The sequence below is a fragment of the Ursus arctos genome, unplaced genomic scaffold (assembly GCF_023065955.2).
Source record: "Ursus arctos isolate Adak ecotype North America unplaced genomic scaffold, UrsArc2.0 scaffold_4, whole genome shotgun sequence".
NCBI lineage: Eukaryota > Metazoa > Chordata > Mammalia > Carnivora > Ursidae > Ursus > Ursus arctos.
In genome coordinates this window covers 91895396-91913707 of record NW_026623056.1, presented here as the reverse complement: position 1 = coordinate 91913707, position 18312 = coordinate 91895396, and the positions used below count along the sequence as shown (strand labels likewise).

At 47.6% G+C, this 18312-nt stretch overlaps 1 protein-coding gene across 7 annotated transcripts in view; it reads right to left on the bottom strand.

Moving 5' to 3' along the window:
* Positions 1 to 18312, bottom strand: part of PKNOX1 (PBX/knotted 1 homeobox 1) — a 59440-nt gene that overhangs the window by 26115 nt on the left and 15013 nt on the right. For 4 of the 7 annotated variants that reach the window (XM_048214877.2, XM_048214875.2, XM_026497587.4 and 1 more), the window contains exon 2: positions 1204 to 1311. In XM_048214877.2, coding sequence (XP_048070834.1) covers positions 1204 to 1254 — 51 coding nt within the window. In that variant the 5' untranslated portion in view covers positions 1255 to 1311. Of the gene's footprint in view, positions 1 to 301; positions 431 to 1203; positions 1312 to 2611; positions 2701 to 5938; positions 17906 to 18312 lie in introns of those variants that run through there. The other 3 variants (XM_026497713.4, XM_026497516.4, XM_044388279.3) reach the window with 3 other exon arrangements.

Below are 18312 nucleotides of genomic sequence, written 5' to 3'. Positions count from 1 at the left end.
GAGCCAGGGCCACAGGGCAGGGGTGCCCAGAAGCGGGGTGCAGAGGTGAGGACAAGGGCAATGCAAGGTCCTCAAGGCAGGGCTCAGCAGGCAGAGAGGGGGACCACACTAGCTCTGCATTTCAGAAACGAAATCACTTGGAAATATCAAAGGACTTCAGGTGCAGAGAGCACCCCACACCTCAATCCCCGGAAGAAGCTGAGACATGCAAACATTTCTAAAGAGCCAACAACAACAAGAACAAGCCAACAAAAACAAAGTCTGAGCAACAGGAACAAAACCAGGAATGCACAGTACTGACCGCCAAGGAAAGACACAACAGAAGAGGGCGGCAGCCTCAGGTCCCAGGCGCCACCTGGAACCTCACTGATGCAGGGCTGTGACCTCATTCGAGTCCACCTGGCCTTGTAGTGATCCAGCTCACTAAGCCCTTTAAGTAGAGAGAAAAGAGGCCTCTAGGTTTCCTTCTACTACCTCCTGACTACAGGAAGCAGGAAGCAAAGACTGGAAGGTCTTGAATGAAATGAGCTCCAGGGCTCCAGAGTCAGAGGGAGACTAGCCCCCTTCTGAACACACAGAGCATCCCAAGACCTCAGGTGTCCCAAGAGAGGCTGCCCAGGCCTTCGGCTGAGCTTCTCCCACTCCCCGCCTCCCCAGTTCCTTCACGGCACAGAACCCGAAACACCCAGACCTTCACTGCAGCTGCAAGGAAAACGAAGTCCAAGGACAGTGGGAGGGCAGGCAAGAGGCTGTCCAGGCACAGCCATGCAACAGGAGCGGGCAGCACAGCAACGATGCCACCCAGACCATCGGGACAGGCCCCTCCGCCGCTCACGCCCGGGGACGGGAACGCCATGGCTCCCGCTCAGGCCAGCAACCAGCCACCCAGCTTTCACCAACACCCAGCTTTCCTTTAAAAGCCACAATACTCATTAACATGGACATTAAAAAGGTAAATTCCCAAATAAACTATGACTTAGGAGAGTCACAATTACTGGCAACTTGGTATCACTGGAAGAAACGGTTTGAATAATTCTGTAGCTAACCTTTCCGAGCACCAGCACATAAACAAGGCATCCTATACTTAAAATTGAACCCGCAGCCTCACGGAAACGAAATTATAAATACACAAAGCGGAGGCCGTGCTTTAGGGCCCGACGCAGGGGCTGTGTTTGGAATGCGGAGTAAAGCTCAGGCGCTCACTTGTTGCCCGTCTTGATAGCTGTCTATGCTTAATGTCTGTGTAGCCATCATGGTCAACGAGTTTTAGAGCAAAACATCACATCATCTTGAGTCAAAACCAAATGGTGTCTGGGGAGACAAAAGCAGAAAAGCATCAGTTAATAATTGCAGACCATTTTTGGCCCCCTTATTCCACAGCATCCATATACTTTTTTAACAATGTGTACTTTCACACGGAGAGGAAAGAACCACCCTAATATGTTAGAAGCCAACCCCCTCAGCCTGACCCTCCTAACATCTGCATGTAGGAGAAGATGGAAATAATGCTCATTTACTTGATGACAAGGCAAAGCTTCAAAGTAAAACTAATTTGAGCGGGGGCTATGCCGATCCCCCCAATGAACACCTGCAATGTGGCACAGGAACCAGTCATGTCCTGGTGTGACAGTCCGGGCTGTACTGAGAAGGTCACAAGGTCAAGGGCAGTTATTCCACTTGTTTGTCATGGGCTTGACCGCTGACGGTCACCAGGGAAGTGATGCTTTGGGAGACCGTGTTCAATGGGAGAAATCCAGTCCAAGACTGGCGAGCCAGGGAAGGAGTGAGAAGCCTGTCCCGAGTGCCCAGCCCACTACCAGCAGCGGCGGCTGCAAAAGCCAGCCCAGCTCCTAAGGGCTTCAGCATCTTAACCCACTGGGCGCTCACACCCTCCCTGGGGCAGGTTCTCCTGGGGGCCACTCTGCCCTGAGGGCCCTGAGTAACAGGGCCAGGACCACAGAGCTGGCCAGAGGCAGAGCTGGCGAGGCTGTCCCGAGAGTCAAGGGCCTCCCACCTGCCCAGGAGGCCAGCACGAGGTGGGAGCTAACTCGACCTCGTGAAAAGCCAAGGGGCAAACGAGGTTACCCTCCTTCCTTCAGCAAATGCTCATGACTCAAGTGCCATCCTGTGCCCCAGGGGAGCATGGGCTCTGGCACAGACAGCTACAAACCAGTCACCCCGCACACAGGGTGTCGGGGAGGTGGCAGGCACAAGCCAGTCACCTTGCACACGCGTAAGTGTCAGGAGATGATGAGATGAGGACAAGCAGGCAGGGACACAGAAGACCGGGGGAGGGTCGCTGAAAGTGCTTGCAGGAGACACTTGGGGGCAGGAGGACCAGGAGCCACAGCTGGTGTGGCAGACAGACAGTTGGTGTGGCAGACGGACAGCTGGTGTGGCTGGGCCGAGTGGGGAGGGGGAGGAGAAGGTAAAGAAGGAGCAGGCACAGGACCAGGTCCCACAGACTCTCACGGACCACGGCCCCCTCCTGTCTTGGGGGGACAGGGAACCACGGGAGGGTCTGAGCAGAAGCATGGGAGGGACGTGACAGGGGCACAAGGAGGACAGGTGTGCGGCCACAGACAGGCAGGGGGCCGTGCGGGGCCCCCACCTGAGCAACTGGCAGAGCAGAGCCGCATGTCTCGACACGGAGCAGATGGGACAGGAGTAGCTTCTGTGGCCTGGGAGGACAAAGCAAGAGCGGGGGCATCTTAGGTTTGAGATACTTCTCATACAAATCCCGAACAAATGAGACTGTGCCAGAAATGCAAACCCGGCGACCGTCGGGGCACGGCCGTGCGAGGAGGGGCTGTCGGCATCCGAACAAATGAGACTGTGCCAGAAATGCAGACTCGGCGACCGTCGGGGCACGGCCGTGCGAGGAGGGGCTGTCGGCGCCCGAACAAATGAGACTGTGCCAGAAATGCAGACTCGGCGACCGTCGGGGCACGGCCGTGAGAGGAGGGGCTGTCGGCGTCCGAACAAATGAGACTGCGCCAGAAATGCAGACTCGGCGACCGTCGGGGCACGGCCGTGCGAGGAGGGGCTGTCGGCGTCCGAACAAATGAGACTGCGCCAGAAATGCACACTCGGTGACCGTCGGGGCACGGCCGTGCGAGGAGGGGCTGTCGGCGTCCGAACAAATGAGACTGTGCCAGAAATGCAAACTCGGCGACCGTCGGGGCACGGCCGTGCGAGGAGGGGCTGTCGGCGTCCGAACAAATGAGACTGTGCCAGAAATGCAGACTCGGCGACCGTCGGGGCACGGCCGTGCGAGGAGGGGCTGTCGGCGTCCGAACAAATGAGACTGCGCCAGAAATGCAAACTCGGTGACCGTCGGGGCACGGCCGTGCGAGGAGGGGCTGTCGGCGTCCGAACAAATGAGACTGTGCCAGAAATGCAAACTCGGCGACCGTCGGGGCACGGCTGTGCGAGGAGGGGCTGTCGGCGTCCTCCAGGAGACTGCCAAATCCCGGCCCCTCGTCCTCGCAAACCGGACCTTCTCTAGAAAGAGGGTCTTCACACAGGTAATCATGTGAAGGGTCTTAAGACGAGATCATCCTGGATTGAGGGGAGGCCGTAAATCCAGTGAGTGGGTTTAAGAGTGAGGAGAGAAAGATCTGAGGCATACAGAGGGAAACACCATGTGCAGAGAGAAGCCAAGGCTGGGGTGATGTTGCCACAAGCCAGGAGCACCTGGGGCCACCAGGAGCTGAAAGGCAGGAAGGACCTTCCCCTAGAGCCTCCAGACTCCAGGCTGATTTCAGGTTCTGGCCGCCACAGTTCCAAGAAAACTCGTTTCTGTTGTTTTCATCCATCCAGTTCGTGGGACTTTGTTCTGGCGGCCCCAGGACACTGAGACGGTATGTAGAGCCTCCAGCCTGGGGGAGGCCACCCCAGAGATTGGAGGTGGGCCATGTAAGAGTCAGGAGGTCGGGAAATCTGGGAGGCCCAGTGCAGAATGGGGAGCGGCAGCCGCAGGACAAGAACAGAACCACATGGTGCTGCTGAAGCCAGCGGAGGAGGGGGATGGAGGAGGGGTGTTAGCCACGTCACCACAGCTGACCATGGCCATGGGGACCCACAGGGGTGTGTCCGTGTGCTGGGGAGCGGAGGGCCCGACCGGAGTGGTCAGGACAGAAAGGCAGGACGTGGCCAGCCCAAGGATGGGAAGTAAACTCATGTGGAGTCATTACTCGAGTTGCCCTGTCTGCCCAGGGCACCCCCAATCCTGAGACAGTGGCCAACCTGTCACTGAGCACCTCCCAATGGTCTTGACCTTGACCAAAACCTGGCCCTCCTCCTAGCATCTTGCCTTCCCCTCTCTCCCAGCGCAGGGACTCCACCCAGCACTCCCCCCAACCTCGATCACAGCAGGGGCTCATGTAAACCTTCCGTCTTACCCTCCTCCCCTCCACTGACCACCTTTCAGAAATGCAAATCTGGTGAGAACCCCTCTGCAGGTCAGGTCTGTGGATGGCAGCACCCTGGCCAGCCCTCTCCTACTGGGATCTGTGCCAACAGTCAGAGGGCACCACGCTATTTCCTCCCCCCGCCCAGCACTCCTCCAGCCTGGCAGTGCTGCTGGAACACTCTGGCCTTCTCTGGGCCTGGCCAGCTCACGAATACGCCTCATCATCCACATGGCCTTCCCCAGGGTCCTCCCAGTGGCTCGCCCGCACCTGGCATGTGGCTCTCCCCCGGGGCCTCACGTCCAGCCCGTGCTCAGGGCTGCGGTACCTCGTGGTTTCTCTCCACACTGCACATTCCTTAAGGGCCAAGGACCCTGTCCTGCTGTAGCCCCGACGACCAGCTCCATCTCTGATCACGACGTACAGAGTTCACCATCGACAGCGTGGTCTGGATGCCCAGCTCACCCCAGCTCTGCCTGTCCCGGCGCCCACATCAACTGGCTGCGCTTTCGGCCTTTCCTAAGCTCTACCACTGTCACTTTCGTGGCTGCTGGCATGAAAACTCCCGAGGCCAGGCTATGTCTGCGTCAACCCCGGCCTGCGGGGAGCAGGGCAGCCACCGGCTCACACGCTAGTGACGGCTGAACTAGAAGAGCAGAGGCTTTGTGGGAGAGTCCAAGTCCCCAGTCCCCGTATCCTCCGTCAGTCCAGGGAAAAGCCACCCTCTCTCAGTGAACGTCTGCACAACAGGCAGAGTGCAAAGTAACTCCCAGATTACACAGCTTCACTTTCCCGGCTGTGGAGACCTCGGGTACGTGCATCTGTGCTGGGGGCTGCCTCCACGTGTTTTATTTAACCCCACACAAATGCAGCAGGGAGGTGCGGGCGACGCCTTCCAGAGCAGGCCAGCCAGACCCCGAGACTCGCCCAGAAAGTGATGGAGCCAACACAGGACCTGGCTCTGCGTGACCAGATGCTCATTTTCTCAGAGCTGCACAGTGGAAATGGAGGTTTCCCACCATCAGCCACCCGAAAGTCTGAGATTATTCAAAGCGGAAAAGAAAATACTGTATAAAAGAATAGCTAAACTGGGGCGCCTGGGTGGCTCAATCATTAAGTGTCTGCCTTCGGCTCAGGGCGTGATCCCAGGGTCCTGGGATCAAGCCCCACATCGGGTTCCCTGCTCATTGGGAAGCCTGCTTCTCCGTCTCCCACTCCCCCTGCTTGTGTTCCCTCTGTTGCTGGCTGTCTCTCTCTGTGTCAAATAAATAAATAAATAAAATCTTAAAAAAAAAAAAAAGAATAACTAAACTAAAAAAAGACACATCCCTCCCCTGGCCAAGCTGGCAGTGCGAGCCAAGCCATGAGCTGCCTCTGTTAACTCCACTGATGTCCATCTTCCAGAATACGGCCCAATGCCGAATCGGACTCTACGGTGGACATTTCTAGATCAACGTCATGCCAGTCCAGAAATACCCATGTCAGAAGAACTCTGCATCTACTCATTTATTGATCTCAGAACTTACACTGGCTTTCATGCAGGTATGCTAACTCCAAACAGCAGCAACTGAAGAGAATGAGCAGGGCCCGGCATGAGCTCTGTCTGGAGGGTCCTCTCCTGGGTAAACTCTGCCACGTGCGCAGGTGGCCATGTGGCCCTTGCTGCATTGCCCACAGGGACTTGGGCATGGGAAGTGGCACCGATCCAGAGGCCCCGAGTCTCCTGCACTAACTCACTCTTCTAGAATAGATGTGATGTTCAACTACAAAGCAAAGCCCGTAGGAGACGAGGCAGCACCGCGCGCACCCGTATCACTCCCCACACGCATCAGCAGCGCCCTGCGTTCAACTCTGAAACCATTCTTCGTCAACGTGACAGGAAGAGGCTTCACTTCATTTAGGCACAAAGTCACAAACGCACCCCACGGGCCAGACACTCTTGGCAAGAACACCTACCAAGAGCTTCCCGCAACAATCCAGTGACTCAGATTTAAAAAGTATACTTCCTTGGGTTTTTTGTTTGTTTAGTTAAAGGACAAAAATGCAGATTTTTAAGATTGGGAAAGATGTTCGAGTTTGAGAAGACACATAAATATATAGTGAATAAACACAGGGCTGTCAGCGCAGAGAAGGGAGCAACACATACAACAGGGAAGGGCTCGAATGAGCCCTGCTCTCCTGGAGCGGACATGGAGCTGCTGGTATGAACTCATGTGTTGAACACACACAGACATATGGAAATAGAGGCATACCTCACCTACACACACATACACATGGGAAGCACGTGCACACACTTCCCAGCCCTGTCCACTGAGAGGGTTGAGAAGCAGGGACACCCAGCAGCAAGGAGCACTCGGTAACCAGATCTTGGTCAATAAATATCATTCCCCAATACAAAGAATCAGGGCTCCTTGAAGAAGTGGCCGATTTGATTCCAGGGCTGGAGCAGGAAAAGTACAAGATGAACCTGGAACCTGTGCTCAAAAACTGATGGGGGATATGTCAAAAGGACAGACAAACCAGCTTGCAGAAACTCTCACGGGCCAGAAGTGGGACAATGCGATCAACGAAGTAGGATCGTGATCGGGAGTAAAACAAGAATCCGTTGAGTCCAGTGAGACATCTAGGAACAAACCTAATCAAAGAGGCGAAAGACCTACACTCTGAAAACTATACGACACTGATGAAAGAAACTGAAGATGACACAAAGACATGGAAAGGCATTCCATGCTCATGGATCGGAAGAACAAATATTGTTAAAATGTCTATGCTGCCTGCGGCAGCCTGGGGGACTCAGCCGGTGAAGCGTCTGCTTTCAGTTCAGGTCATGATCCCGGGGTCCTGGGATCCAGCCCTGTTTCAGGCTCCCTGCTCAGCGGAGAGTCTGCTTCTCCCTCTGTCTCTGCCTGCTGCTCCCCCTGCTTGTGTGCTCTCCATATCAAATAAATAAAATCTTTAAAAAAAAAAAAAGTCCATACTACCCAAAGACATCTACACGTTTAATGCAATCCCTATCAAATACCAACAGCATTTTTCACAGAACTAGAACAAACCAGCCTAAAATTTGTATGGAACCACAAAAGACCCCAAATTGCCAAAGTAATCTTGAAAAAGAAAACCAAAGCTGGAGGCATCACAATTCCGGACTTCAAGCTCTGTTACAAGGTTATAATCATCAAGACAGTATGGCACTGGCACAAAAACAGATACATAGATCAATGGAGCAGAACAGAAAACCCAGAAATGAACCCTCAACTCTATCTATGGTCAATTAATCTTCAAACAAGCAGGAAAAAACATCCCATGGAAAAAAGACAGCCTCTTCAACAAATGGCACTGGGAAAGCTGGACAGCTATATGCAAAAGAATGAAACTGGACCACTTTTCTACGTCATACACAAAAATAAATTCAAAATGGGTTAAAGACCTAAATGTGAGACCTGAAACCATAAAAACCCTAGAAAAGAGCACAGGCAGTAATTTCTGTGACATCTGCCATAACAACATGTTTCTAGATATGTCTCCTGAGGCAAGGAAAACAAAAGCAAAAATAAACTATTGGGACTTCATCAAAATAAAAAGCTTCTTCACAGGAAAAGAAACAATCAACAAAACCAAAAGGCAACCTACGGAATAGGAGAAGATATTTGCAAATGGCGTAGCTGAAAAAGGGTTATTATCTAAAACATTTAAAAAACTTATAAAACTCAACACCCAAAAACCAAACAATCCAATTAAAAAATGGGAAGACATCCAGATGCCAAAAGACACACTCATCATGAGGGAAATGCAGATCCAAACCACAAGGAGAGACCCCCTCACACCAGTCAGAATGGCTAAAATCAACAACACAGGAACAACAGGTGTCAGTGAGGATGCGGAGAAAAAGGAAGCCTCGGGCACTGCTGGTGGGAATGCAAACTGGTGCAGCCACTCTGGAAAACAGTAGGGAGGGTCCTCAAAAAGTTAAAAATAGAACTACCCCTACGATCCAGCAAACGCACCACTGGATATTTACCCTAAAAATACAAAAACCCTAATTCAAGAGGAGTTAAGAGGGAGGACGCATAGGGGACCCTAATTTCAACTGGTCCCTGGAATTCTGCTAGATAGTTATCAAATCATTCTGAACACCTGCAAAATCAACCGGATATCTGAGAAAAGAATTGCTGCAACTCTACAAATAGAAAAGCGACCACTTCTTGCAAGGCAGGAGGTGCAGAGACATGAATCCGAGGCGATATATCGGAAGACAAACTACAGGGGGAGGGGGCCTCTGTAAGCCAGCTATCGGAAAGTGTAATAAGCAGCAGAACGCAAAATCAGAACTTTGAGAAGTCTGCCTGAAAGGCACTCACGGGGCCAAGTGGAGCGGAATCCCAGGTAGGACAGCATGGTCTCAGGGTCCCCAGGGTCACAAAAAGAACGGGGGTGCCCAAGGGTGGCAGAGTTCCCAGGCATCAGAGCAGGAAGTCAACCACAATCAGCAAGCCCAGGCACCAGCTTCCTGCCCGGTGTTCCCATACACCGAGAACCGCTGCAGGGTTGGGTGACAGCATTCCGAGCAGGGGCCCAGCAAGCAGCAGAACCGCGGTGAAACCTCCCCTCTCTGCCCCAGGAGGAGCGGCATGGGTGTGCGCCACAGGAGTCTGCAAAGTTTGGAGACCGAACGGGGTTGCGTGCTGGTTAAACACAGGCGGTCAGGAACGACCGCCTGCTTTCCTATGGGGGCTCCTGTAATGGGGGGGTGCGAATTTCAGCTCCAGAGCTGGAGATTGGGGCACCGCCATTCTCATCCCCCACATGGCTCTGGAGCCACTTACACTGAGCCAGGCCCCCTGTGAGCAGGGTACAACTCTGCCGGGGCAAAGACACCTGAGAATCAGCACAACAGGCCCCTCTCCCAGAAGATCAGCAGGAACTTCAGGCTAAGACTGAGTTTACCGATCACACAGAACTGCAAAACTCCAGCTCCTGGGGAAACAGTGTATAGCATCCGTGGTTTTCTCTTATGACTCTTTAGTCTTCCAGTTTTATAATTTATTACCTAATATTTTTTTATATTATCAATTCTTTTTTTTAAGTCTTTTTAATTTTCATTTTTACATTTACATTTCATATTTATTTTTCATTTCTGGCTTCCTTTCATTGTATTCAATTTTATTTTTGTATATATGTTTTTCTTTCCTATTTTGGGATCTCGTTTATTGTTCTGATCAACTTCTTGTTTGATTCCTTTTTTTTTTTATGGGTTTCTGTTCTCTTCTGATTTGTTTAGCATATATTTTCCTGGTGTCGTAGTTGCTATTTCTGCATTTTCTCTCTCTCTTTCACCTATTCTTTTCTGGACACAATGACAAGATGGAAGAACTCACCTCAAAAGAGAGAACAAGAGGCAGTACTCGCTGCCAAGGATTTAGTCAATATGGATATTGGTAAAATGTTGGAGCTAGAATTCAGAGTAACGATTATAAAGATACTAGCTGGGCTTGAAAAAAGCATGAAGACACAGAGAATCCCTTACTGAAGAATAAAAGAACTAAAATCTAATCAGTTCGAAATAAAAAAGGCTATTACTGAGATGCAAGCAAAAATGGAGGCTCTGCTAGGGTAAATGAGGCAGAAGAGTCAGTGATATAGAAGACCAAACGATGGGGAATAAGGAAGCTGAGAAAAAGAGAGATAAAGAACTACTGGATCATGAGGAAAGGATTAGAAAGATCAGCGATTCCACAAAGTGAAACAATATTAGAATAACTGGGGTCCCAGATGAAGAGAAAAGAGAGAGTAGGGCAGAAGGATTATTTGAACAAATTATAGCTGAGAACTTCCCTAATCTAGGGAAGGAAACAGGCATTCAAGTCCAGGAGGTAGAAAGAAACACTCCCCTCAAAAATCAGTAAAAATAGGTCAACACCTCTACATGTAATAGTGAAGCTTGCAAATTCAGGAGATAAAGAGAAAATCCTGAAAGCAGCTCCAGACAAGAGGTCCTTAACCTACATGGCTAGAAACATAAGGCTGACAGCATATCAGTCCACAGAGACCTGGCAGGACAGAAAGGACTGGCATGATATATTCAGGGTGCTAAATGAGAAAAATATGCAGCCAAGAATACTTTATCCAGCTAGGATGACATTCAGAATAGAAGGAGAGATAGAGAGCTTCCAGGACAAACAGAAACTAAAACAACTTGTGATCACTAAACTAGCTTTGCAAGAAATATTAAAGGGGATCCTCTGAGCAAAGACAGCCCAAAAGTAACAAAGACCAGAAAGGAACAGAGACAATATACAGAAACAGAGACTTCACAGGTAACACTATGGCACTAAATTCATATCTTTCAATAATTACTCTGAATGTAAATGGGCTAAATGCCCCAATCAAAGGACACAGAGTATCAGTTTGGGAAAAAAAACCAAGACCCATAGATTTGCTGTCTGCAAAGATGCCTCCAGATTGAAAGTGAGGGGTTGGAAAACCATGTATCATGCTAATGGACATCAAAACAAAGCTGGGGTAGCAATCCTTATATCAGACAAACTAGATTCTAAACCAAAGACTGTAATAAGAGATGAGGAAGGACACTACATTATAATAAAAGGGTCTATCCAACAAGATGATCTAACAATTGTAAATATTCATGCCCCTAACATAGGAGCAGCCAATTATATAAACCAATTAATAACAAAATTAAAGAAACACATTGATAATAATACAATAATAAAGGGACTTCAGCACCCCACTCACAGCAAAGGACAGATCATCTAAGCAGAAGATCAACAAGGAAACAAGGGCTTTGAATGACACACTGGACCAGATGGACTTCACAGATACATTCAGAGCATTTCATCCTAAAGCAACAGAATACACGTTCTTCTCGAGTGCACATGGAACATTCTCCAGAATAGATCACATACTGGGTCACAAATCAGGTCTCAACCGATACTGAAAGTTTGGGATTATTCCTTGCATATTTTCAGACCACAATGCTTTAAAACTTGAACTAATATATGGAGGTTAAAGAGCATCCTACTAAAGAATGAATGGGTCAACCAGGAAATTAAAGAACAATTTTTAAAAATTCATGGAAACAAGTGAAAATGAAAACACAACAGTTCGAAATCTTTGGGATGCAGCAAGGGCCACCCTAAGAGGGAAATACATAGCAATACAAGCCTTTCTCAAGAAACAAGAAAAGTCTCAAGTATACAACCTAACGTTACGCCTAAAGGAGCTGGAGAAAGAACAGCAAATAAAGCCTAAACCCAGCAGGAGACAATTAATAAAGATTAGAGCAGAAATCAATGAAATAGAAACCAAAAGAATAGAACAGCTTAAGTAGAAGCTGGTTCCTTGAAAGAATAAGATCAATAAACCCCTAGCCAGACTTATCAAAAAGAAAAGAGAAAGGACCCAAATAAATAAAATCATGAATGAAAGAGGAGAGATCACAACCAACACTGAAGAAATACAAACAATTATAAGAACATACTATAAACAACTAGATGCCAACAAATTAGGCAATCTGGAAGAAATGGATGCATTCCTAGAAACATAAACTACCAAAACCATCATTCAGAACAGGAGAGGAAGAAATAGAAAACCTGAACAGACCCATATCCAGCAAGGAAATTGAAGCAGTAATCAAAAATCTCTCAACAAACACGAGTCCAGGGCCAGATGGCTTCCCAGGGTAATTCTACCAAACATTTAAAGAAGAATACCTATACTTCTGAAGCTCTTTCAAAAAATAGAAATGGAAAGAAAACTTCCAAACTCATACTATGAGGCCAGCATTACCTTGACCCCAAAACCAGACAAAGACCCGACCAAAAAGGAGAATTACAGACAAATATGAACATGGATGCTAAAATTCTCACCAAATTCTAGCCAATAGTATCCAACAGTACATTAACAGGATTATTCACCACAACCAAGTGGGATTTATTGCTGGGCTGCAAGGGCAGTTCAACACCCGAATCTACAAAGAAGTCAAACTCTCACTCTTTGCAGATGACATGATTGATACTCTACGTGGAAAACCCAAAAGACTCCACCACAAAACTGCAACAACTCAGAGGAATTAAGCAAAGTGGCAGGATACAGAATCAATGCACAGAAATCAGCTGCATTTCTATATACTAACAATGAGTCAGAAGAAAGAGAAATTAAGGAATCAATCCCATCTATAATTGCACCAAAAACTATAAGATACCTGGGAATAAACCTAGCCAAAGAGGTAAAGGAAGGAACTGTACTCTGAAAACTATAAAACACGAATGAAAGAAGTTGAGGAAGACGTAAGGAGATGGAAAAATGTTCCATGCTCATGGATTGGAAGGAGAAACATTGTGAAAATATCTATGCTACCTGGAACAATTTATACACCCAATGTCATCCCTCTCAAAGTACCATCAACATTTTTTCAAAGAGCTGGAACCAAATAATCCTAAAATTTGTATAGAACCAAAAAGACCCCAAGTAGCCAAAGGAATGTTGAAAAAGAAAACCAATGCTGGTGGCATCACAATTTCGGACTTCAAACTCTATTACAAAGCTGTAATCATCAAGACAGCATGGTACTGGCACAAAACAGACACATAGGTCAATGGAACAGAATAGAAAACCCAGAAACGGACCCTCACTTCTATCGTCAACTAGTTTTTGACGAAGCAGTAAAGAATATCCAATGGAAAAAAGACAGTCTCTTCAACAAAAAGTATGGGGAAACTGGACAGCCACATGCAGAAGAATGAAACTGGACCATTTCCTTACACCATACACAAAAATAAATCCAAATGGATGAAAGACCTAAATGTGAGACAGGAAATCATCAAAATCCTAGAGAACACAGGCAGCAACCTCTTTGACCTAGGCCACAGCAACTTCTTATTATTATTATTTTTAATTTAAATTCAATTAATTAACATATAATGTATTATTTGTTTCCAGGGTACAGGTCTGTGATTTGTCAGTCTTATATAATACCCAGTGCACATTACAACACAAATCCCCCACAATGTCAATCACCCGGTTACCCCACCCCCATCCCCCCCCCCCTCCAGCAACTTCTTGTTAGACAGGTCTCCAAAGGCAAGGGAAACAAAAGCAAAAATGAACTATTGGGATTTCATCTAGATAAAAAGCTTTTGCGCAGCAAAGGAAACATTCAACAAAATCAAAAGACAATTACAGAATGGGAGAAGATATCTGCAAATGACATATCAGATAAAAGGCTAGTATCCAAAATCTATAAAGAACTTATCAAACTCAACACCCAAAAAACAAATAATCCAGTCAAGAATTGGGCAGAAGACATGAACCGACATTTCTCCAAAAAAGACAGACAAATGGCCAACAGACACATCACTCGGCATCAGGGAAGTCTAAATCAAAACCACAATGAGATCCCACCTCATACCAGTCAGAATAGCTAAAATTAACAAGTCAGGAAACAGATGTTGGCGAGGATGTGGAGAAAGGGGAGCCCTCGTGCACTGCTGGTGGGAATGCAAGCTGGTGCAGCCACTCTGGAAAACAGTATGGAGGTTCCTCAAAAAGTTAAAAATAGAGCTACCCTGTGACCCAGCAATTACACTACTAGGTATTTACCCCAAAGATACAAATGGAATGATTCAAAGGGGTACGTGCACCCCAATGTTCATAGCAGCAATGTCCATAACAGCCAAACTGAGGAAAAGGCCCAGCTGTCCATCCACAGATGAATGGATAAAGAAGACGTAGTATAGATATGTACAATGGAATATTACTCAGCCATCAGAAATGATGCAGCTGACCTGGAGGGTATTATGCTAAGTGAAATAAGTCAATCAGAGAAAGACAATTATCATATAATCTCACTCATATGTGGAATTTAAGAAACAAAACAGAGGAACATAGAGGAAGGGAGGGGAAAATAAAACAAGAAATCAGAGAGGGAAAGAAACCATAAGAGACTCTTAATCATAGGAAACAAACTGAGGGTTGCTGGAGGGGAGAGGGGTGGGGAGATGGGGTAACTGGGGGATGGGCATTAAGCAGGGTATGTGATGTAATGAGCACTGGGTGTTATATTTTTTTTTTAAAAAACCCTCTAATTCAAAGGGATACATGCACCCCTACAATTATAGCAGCATTATCTATAGTAGCCAAGATATGGAAGCAGCCCGAGTGTCCGTTGACTGATGAATGGATAAAGATGATGTGGTGTGTGTGTGTGTGTGTGTGTGTGTGTGTGTGTGTGTGTAATAGACTATTACTTAGCCATTTTAAAAAAGAATGAAATCTTGCCATTTGCAACAACATGGATGGAGATAGAGGGTATTATGCTAAGTGAAGTAAGTCAATCAGAAAAAGACAAATACCATACGATTTCACTCATATGTGGAATTTAAGAAACAAACAAAGAGAAAAAGAGAGGCAGACCAAGAAACAGACTCTTAACTATAGAGAACAAACCAATGGTCACTAGAGGGGAGGTGGGTAAGGGGATGGGGAGCCAGGGGGTGGGGATTAAGGAGTGCACTTGTTGTGATGAGCACTGGGTGATTAAAATAAAAACTTAAAAAAAAAAAAAGAACCGGTGAGTCCGTATTGATACACATACATACGTGAATAAATAAGGGGGGAAAGGGAAAGGTCTAAATTACAGTAGAGTCCAACCAATGTGTAGAGGCAGGTGCAATTAAATCTCCACTGGCAACGGGCACAGGCATCGCTGCTTCAGGCAAGAATCACCGCAGAGGCCCATCCAGGCCTGACCAATAGGAAATGCACAGGGTCTCTGAGTACTCGCCACAAGATACTATTACTTGTAAGGAAAAAACAGTAGCTTTACAACGAAGAGACCTGGCAGAAAACATCCTAACCAAACGGTGAAAATTCACATAATCGATAATGAGACAAACCAATATCACAGCCCTCCAGAGAAGGGCAGATAAAACTTCCTGGAAATCCTGCCCAATCCTAAGGCTATACTCACAAACCAAGACTGAGGGGCAATCTACAAAGTAACTGGCCAGCAAGCTTCGAAGTGTCAACACAAGAGAGGCTGATGGACCTCTCCAGAACGGGGAAATGACAGGTAAATATGTGTGAACTGGGTCCTGGGCCCCAAAAATGTTATTTCCTTTTTGCTTTAAAGCTCATTAGTGAGACAACTGGCAAAATTTACATAAAGTCAGAGTGGAATACGGGGCACCTGGGTGGGGCGCCTGGGTGGCTCTCAGGGTTCTGGGATCGAGCCCGCATCAGGCCCCTCCGCTGGGAGCCTGCTTCTTCCTCTCCCACTCCCCCTGCTGGTGTTCCCTCTCGCTGGCTGTCTCTCTGTATCTGTCAAATAGATAAATAAAATCTTAAAAAAAAAAAAAAAAAAAGAGTGGAATAGAGTGTTTTATCAGTTACTTTCCTGATTTTGGTAACTGTGCTATAGTTAAGACCTTGCTAAGTATCCTTGCTTCGAAACGCATACTGAAGTATTTAGTCTAAGAGGGGCCTCATGTCTGCAACTTAGTGTCTCAAGTCCACGTGCACACTTACGTGTATATGCATACGCACGCATGCGCACACACACAGTGAGACAGAGAGAGAGAGGGCATAAATTTGGTAAAATGTTAACACTGGGGAAGGTACATGGGAAGTCTTTGTACATTTTTGCAACTTCTCTGTAAGACTGAAATTCAAAGCAAGAAGTTTTTTGAAGTTTAACACGTGGAGGGTTATAAAAAAGATGAGGGTCTGTTCTGGGTTCAAAGATAATAAAGAAGGAATGACCAAGTGAGCACATTACAAGAGCTGCGGGGCAGCGTGGAGGTCTGGGGCTGCCACATGCAGCCGGCGGGAGCAGACGGGACAGATGGAGGGTGCTGCCCACAGGGCAGGCCTGCTCACTTGGAAGAACACCTCTGTTGTGAGGAGCAAGGGCTGCAATGTTTCAGGGTATGGTCACATCTAGGACTTACTTTAAATGGTCAACAGGCACACACACACAGCTAAACAACGGGGGCCAGTCAACACCTGCTGAATGTAGGCGGTAGGGGATTTCCAATCTACTCAACCTTTTTGTCTCAAAATGTTCACAATAAATATTGCAGAAAAGTCAGAATTTTATTTCAAAAATACATGGATTTGCAGTCCTTTTCTCTATCAAAATTGGTTAAAACCACAATGTCCGATACAACCATTCTACACGGAAAATTTGACATTTGTGCCCAAAGTTTGCAAACACGGGCTCCCTCTACAATAGAACACCATGCAAGGAATGTTTTAGAAGCGCGGGCGGGCGGCGGCTAACTGCTCCTCAAACACGTGCTGTTGAGCAAAACCGGCAGAGTAGGAAGGTGACCAACAGTCCTGCAGAACAGGACGCCAAAGCGGCAGAGGGAGGCGCCAGCAGGTGGCGCCGTTGGCTCAAGAGGCTGAAAGGGGCCGCAGAGCCGCAGGGGAAGCACCAGAGCCTGCAGGGGCCATCAGCAAATGTGCTACCCCCAACCTGCAGAGCCCCTCTCCGAATTCCACTCCCCAACAGTAGCCTCCACAGCCTCTATGTGGGGACTTCGACTGCTACGTGCAAGCAGGCAGGCAAACAGCTCCCAGCAGCATTCACAGGGTTCACCCTGCCCTACTGCTTGGGCCCAGGAGGAGGCCTCCGTCAACCAGGTCAGGGGCAAGCCCTCCAGGCTGCCGGCTGACCCAGGCCTGAGCCACAGCCTGAGCATCTAAGGGAAAACAATTTTTTTTTTTTTAAGATTTTATCCACTGATTTCACAGAGAGAGAGCACAGAGGGAACGGCAGGCAGAGGGAGAAGCAGGCTCCCCACCAAGCAGGGAGCCCAATGTGGAGCTAGATCCCAGGACCCTGCGATCATGACCCGAACCAAAGGCAGACACTTCACCGACGGAGCCCCCCAGGTGCCCCGCGGCTAAGGGAATTCTATCATGAACTAGGAAACAAAGTGAAAGCATCCAACCCAAGGATGAGGAGTCAGCGGGCTCATCTTATCAAAAACTGTTTTGTTAGGCATTCTATAAAAACCAAAGCTAACTTGAGATTTAAAAACAATCAATTAATCCCTATTTCTTCCCTCCATTACACAGAAAAATAAGTTTCGATTATGTTCAAACTCAAACGACAGTGCCATAACTTCTCAAAATCACACGGAGCTCTAAAATCCACTCGAAGAATTGTCAACCCAATGTACTTAAAACACCGTGGTTGGACATAGGGAAGGGAAGGGTTGGACACAGTTTTTGTCTGTTTTATTTCTACAAATTTCATTCAATAAAAAAATGACACATTATTTATTGAAGTTGGCACTTGGGTTCCTTTTCAAGACTTCTAGCCAGGCTGGGGCGCCTGGGTAGCTCAGTCGTTAAGCGTCTGCCTTCAGCTCAGGTCATGTTCCCAGCATCCTGGGATCAAGCCCCACATCGGGCTCCTCTGCTGGGAGCCTGCTTCTTCCTCTCCCACTCCCCGTACTTGTGTTCCCTCTCTCGCAGTGTCTCTCTCTTTCAAATAAATAAATAAAATCTTTAAAAAAAAAAAAAAAAGAGTACTAGCCAGGCTAATACAGATGAAGAAAACACAATTTTCCGATCTTCATGTACAGAAATAGTAAAACTCACCAGTAATTAAAGAAATACACATTTTAGGGGCGCCTGGGTGGCGCAGTGGTTAAGTGTCTGCCTTCGGCTCAGGGCGTGATCCCAGCATTCTGGGATCAAGCCCCACATCAGGCTCCTCCGCTAGGAGCCTGCTTCTTCCTCTCCCACTCCCCCTGCTGGTGTTCCCTCTCTCGCTGGCTGTCTCTGTCAAATAAATAAATAAAATCTTAAAAAAAGAAAAAAAAGAAATACACATTTTAAAATAGTAATCCTTTTCATCTAGCAATTACTAAAT